Genomic DNA, 5,877 nt, shown 5'->3' with positions numbered 1-5,877 from the left:
GTCATGAAACATATTGTCCATTTGATTTCCTTAAGTCTAATAATAATATATTTGGTTTTCAATAGGAAACAAACAGAGAAATTATATTAGTAACTTTCAATCCATCATAACATTTGTATATGTTAATTCTGCCCTTTCTACTTTTCCTTTTAATAGTTCATGTGACATCTAAGAAAATCACCAATGATTTCAAATTGTCATTAAATATTATATGAACTACAGAGGTCAACTTTAATATAGTATTTCCAGTACCCATATCTTCTCCTAAGCTGAAGTTGGTTAGCAGAGAAAATTGTAGGTATTAAAAACAATTACAGGTTTTTCAATAATTTTAGATAATATCGTCATTAAAGAAATCGGTTCATACTTTTCTAATACTTTTATACAACCGTATTTATATACAGGAATTACTATAGCTTTTAAAAAAATATTCCAAAAGATTTCTTCCTGAAGCGATATTTAAAAACAAAACAACAACACAAGTCTCCTTTTATTTCCTGATATATCCCCCTTAGTAGGTGAGGGATTATTTTACGGACTTACAACGCTAAAATTTGTGGATCGATTCACCGTGGTGGACAGAGCGCTTATGGTGTAACTTTGCACTAAAACAAACAAACAATTTCCTGATACATATTTTTATTGTAAACACTGGTGTCTGATCTATTTCAGCAGCCTTTCTAGAGTCCAACTGCTTTAACAGTTCTTCAACCCCAGTTTCAGACATGTATTTAGAAAGAAAATACGTATTATTTAAACTCTATTTATTAAGATTATCAACCAATACGTAGTTACTCATCCTTCTGGATCTTTCTCCCAAGAGTAACTAACGTTTATATCTACAATTTCATAATGAAATTATATTTATCTTTAGATCTAGCACGCATAATCTATCGTTTTCAAATATTATCTTTAGTTAAAAATTATCATTGTAATAATAGTGATGTAAAGGTCGAATTTGATAGAGACGCTGGTAACTCCGTTTATTCAGAATGCAATAGAGTGATCAAAATGTCGAACTTTCAGGCAAGTCTCAGTTTGTTTTGTGCAATATTTTGTCTATTATGAAATCCAGTAGATTAAAATCGTCCAGCAACAAACATTATAATTCCCTAATGATTGGCTCGAAGCAAAATAATTATATTCAACGTTTCAATTATAATTTCATTCAAAATTATAAAGATTTTTGTTTGTTTGTTTTTAGTTAAGCAAAGCTACACAATTGGTTATCTGCGTTCTGCCCAACACGGGTATCGAAACCCGGTTTCTAGCGTTGTATGTCTGCAGACATAACGTTGTGCAAGTGGATGGAAAAATTATAAAGAAGGCATACAATTTTATTTTTTATTATTTTGATGTTACTTTGACCACTGAAAAAGAAAGAACTGATAGAAAAGCATATTAAAAACCCAAGGAATTAACAAGGACAAGAAATAGTTTATCTGTCTTTAATTAATCAAGTGCTCCAAAACAATGGTGTTGAAAACGTTAAAAGAGCAATGACAAAATAATTTTTATCTTTGTTTAGTGATGAATTGTTCTCGAACATGTGTACAGAAAACGCCACGGAAGCAAGGATATAATAATTTTTACATGGTTTAATGGTTCAAATATTCTCTATCACTGGTATTGAAAACACTGAGAAAACAAAAACGGGTCATATTTACAAACATTACTATTTGTAACACTAAAAAGCAAGAACAAGGTAATTCTTACCCGTATTTAATGGTTTCAATTTTTGGCTCCAAGTCATCACAGGAGGCTTAATGTGGAGGAATGAAGGGCTGCAGTACGACGGAGCAGGAGAAGCAAGTACACCTTTTTCTTCCATGTTTGGCCATTCTTCTCCTAATGCAGTCATCTGAAACCCTTTGGGCACAAACACGACCAGAAAGATTACTGTAGCATTCAAAACAACACCAAACCCCATAGCAGCATCGTGGTGTGGCGGTTCTATTATGAGGGCAATTAGCATCCATACCAGCCATAAAGGTATGGTTAGGCCAGTGGCAATACCAATAAACCTTGATTCTTGATAATTTTCGGGATTTTCCTTTGTCTTGATGGCAAGAAAAACAACAAATGCTATTAGAAATATGTTATAAACAAGAACTAGCAGCATAGTCACAACATTCGAATTACAAGTAGAACCCCCGGCGTGATAAACAATTACAATAGGTGGTCGTTGCATTAGCCACTGGATTCCTATGGATAGCTGTACGACAACAACAAAGAAAAGTAACAGGACCTGATATAAAGCCGGCAAGTAAACTCCTGTGTGTAGACTGTGCAAGAATATAGTTTTTACTAATAGTGTTCCAAATACTAAAGAGTAAGTTAGGCCTAACCCCAGACGGACCACCCCACATGTGAACCAACTTGGATCGGCAGCAAACACGTATCCAAGTAAAGAACAAAGGAGCAGCCCAAACAATAAAACCTGTTCTAAAACAAGATGTCTGCGGCTTGAGGTTGATCCTTCAGCTTTCCACAGCATAAACACCTCGAAAAATCCGATAACGATTATGTTTACAGAAGATACCGCTATAAGTGGGACTGCCCATATTTCATCTCGGTACCACAAAGGAGCGTTAAGGTTTGTTTTGCTGCAGTCCTTTTCTTCACAGTAGCGATGCTTCGTGTCGTTCAGTGTTAAGTTTTCCTCGGTGCTTACAAGTACTGGAAACTTTTGGGTCATAGTTGACTGAATAGCAAATTCAAGAAAATATATCAGTGATTTCTTATGGAAGTCAAATAAATTGATCCAGCCCATCATTCCAGTGATCTTCTCTCTTTTTTTTATAACAATCTAAAATAGATGCACAACCTTAAAAAACAATCATCTGGAATGATTTAACTTCGTAAATTTTATCTACTAAGATGTAAGGAACTATACAACAGATAAAATATACAACAATAGTTATTTTCACGTCAATTTGTCAGTGTGTATTAAATAGATATATACTAAGATTTACTTTCACTCCTACTACAACAATAAGTTGTGCATTTTTTATGCTTGGTATCAACTTACCTTATTGTACATAAAATATGGATATGCCCCCCAGTGGCACAGCGGTATGTCTGCGGACTTACAATGTTAGAAACCGGGTTTCGATACCCGTGGTGGACAGAGCACAGATAGCCCATTGTGTAGCTTTGTGCTTAATTACAAACAAACAAAAATAGATATATAATTGATGGGATTGTTTAAATGTTTAAAGATTTCGAAAATCAGCAATGCTTGACTTTTTCTTTTATTTCAAATAACCGAAGAAATGTTTTCAGTCTTTCATTTTTCGTCTCATTTGACTTGTTGTATGACTAACCAATGCCATTCCTTTGCAGCCATAGTTTTAGTGTGGCTCCTCCTGAGTGTTCAAGTGTTCCTGCATTTACACCAAGGGACCGTTGTAGTATATTAACACAGGATCTCTTTCTCTCAGCCGGAGGCGAAGTAGTATTTTTCGGTGGCAAGAACGAAAAATCTTTGTAATTGTCTCTTTGAAATGTTGCATAAAGCGTTGAAAAGTCTGGAAGATGTTATATCCAAATATGCAATCCATATGATGGTAACAGTCGAGAAAGAGACGTAGGGTTTCGGAGTGGCCACACCGTCTTATCAGCTCCTGTCAAACATTTTTACTGATTATATTTTTTCATTTTATTTTCTTTGATTCTCAAAACAAATTATTCAAACTTTCTTCGTTGTATGTTTGAGGTTAGATACCTTGTTCTTGATCATTTTATCTGAGGGAAGGTCTGGAAAACAGAAGCAACGACCGGAGAAGAAGAAGAAGACTTACCTAGCAGACCAATCGGTTACACAACAAGAAGTACTGTCGTTAACTATGTGGCTTCTGCTGATGATGTGGCGAGTCATAACTTAGTCAATCTTTCTTCGATTCTGAAACTGTAAATTGTAATCGTCATATCTCAACGAATGCTACACTCTATATAAGTTTCACTAAACTCGGGTAAATCCCGGATTTGTTTTTTTTTCTACATCGATCCCTGCCACCAAGGTGCTTCTGGTTGAAGGAGAAATATTTTGTTAAGTTACAACTTTTTAAAACAGCATCTATTGCTTCCGATGCTTTGTGTGTTGAGCAAATAACTGATGAATAGTTCAAAGTAAATATACACCCACTTCAGAAAGAAAACCACTTTATTAAATAAACAAAGAGTGCAAGATTACCATTAGTACTTATGGATCTCCTGCTAAGAATAATTAAAACAGGAACGCTGCTACTCGTACTCAGAAGACCTGGGTCTATGAGATTATACTCCAATGCCGGCGAAGAACTTGAATGAGGCTGTTAATAGAAGTTGGGTGTTTAGGGATGGCCAAAAATAGAACATACAATCTCGATAAGGTTCACATCCATCTACTAGCCTGACATTCAGTCCATCATTTCGTGATTCGGGATGAATGTACATGAACCCCCATCGTGTTCGATAATTGTGATCTATGGAGCAACATTGATCTCCCTTCATACCACCAGCTGTGAACGTCCAGCTGCTTAAATGGAACTCAGTATGAAGTAGCGCATTGAAAGTTCCTGGAAAGATAATCTTCAAATTCAGGTACTGCTGATAATTGTGCAAACCTGGGAAGAATTACAGTGTTCCAAAGGCAGGAGAGTGTGATGCATCTGTGATGCCGATTGTTGTGGATACACGATATTGCCTTGAGTGAGGAGTGGCTTCCGTATAGCTACTTTGACATTGCAGCCCATATAAAGATAACTTCTGATGATAGTGGGGCTCAATCAGTCGTTACCAGTGAAAGTGGGTTTTCTCGGGGTACTCCCGTTTCCCCCACATTAAATTCTCGCCATAGGATTTTTAGATCCCCGCTGCCCTGATGGACAATCTGTCCAATATCGGCCGTTTAGTTAGTTTAGTTTAGTTTACTTTGCTCTTCACTTTTTATTCTCTACAGTTACTCTCTCGATTGCCTTCTTAAAGTTACATACCTCGTCTGCATTAATTTCCTATTTTCTCATGTTAAGCCCATATTCCTAGACCACGAGCGGGGTGAAGGAGGATTGTTTAATCTTCGAGCACCCCAGATTAGTAATTATTTCTTCGGAAATAATTATTTTTAAATCTAAGCAACTGCCAGGAAAAACGAAATAGTGGGGCTCACTTGTATCTGTTCTTCAACAATAGCGGTTATTCTCCATACTTCGCCTCAGAGCACGGAGATTCCGTTCTGTTAATTTTGTGTGCTCAGACTATGCAGAGACTGTTGTTTTCCGACGAGATTGTAACTACATTATCATTCTATTCTCTATTAACAAAGGTGTTTCAAGTGGCCTGGCAATTTCTCGCTCATTTTACTCGCTCTTCCCTTGTCCATTTGTGCAGCCTCGTGAAAATACGGTTAATTCCCCGAATCCTTTGTTTAGTGGCATAGGTGTTTGTTTTCTGTTTTGTTTTTGTATTTTTTTACGGAGATATACCAGTATTTTACAGAATTGTTATTTGTATATAACGTTATGGAGATTAATGGGGATGGTCGAATTATATTTTCGTAGTGTCTATATATTTATTGGGAGGCTGTGTACTGCCACGTGACACAGGGTTTTGTGATATCTTGAATACTGTTCTTCTGAAATATTTAACCTTATGGTATATAAAGTTGCTATTATCGCCACTAATTTATCAATATATTAACTAGAAAGAAAAACAAATGCTCAGAGTGCTCTTAAGTGATATTAATGGTCAAAATCAAATTTTATTTTAGTATTTAGTTATTCTGTAGATTTAGAATGAGGTTATTGCACTGATCTGGTGCTGCTGCGCATAACGATGAAAATCTGTCTTTTGTTTTACATGCATAACATTAGTAACTCAACCTGAAAACAGCTGAAG

General features: G+C 35.9%; 1 protein-coding gene across 1 annotated transcript; it reads right to left on the bottom strand.

Moving 5' to 3' along the window:
• Positions 1-1,687: 1,687 nt before the first annotated feature.
• On the bottom strand, positions 1,688-2,698 carry LOC106467799 (metabotropic glutamate receptor 2-like). The gene has a single exon (XM_013928177.1). It carries the CDS (start codon positions 2,696-2,698, stop codon positions 1,688-1,690), a length of 1,011 nt encoding a protein of 336 aa, XP_013783631.1.
• Between the last annotated feature and the right edge of the window lie 3,179 nt (positions 2,699-5,877).

Source organism: Limulus polyphemus, unplaced genomic scaffold (genome assembly GCF_000517525.1).
Source record: "Limulus polyphemus unplaced genomic scaffold, Limulus_polyphemus-2.1.2 Scaffold2744, whole genome shotgun sequence".
Classification (NCBI taxonomy): domain Eukaryota; kingdom Metazoa; phylum Arthropoda; class Merostomata; order Xiphosura; family Limulidae; genus Limulus; species Limulus polyphemus.
This window is presented reverse-complemented; position numbering and strand designations above follow the sequence as displayed.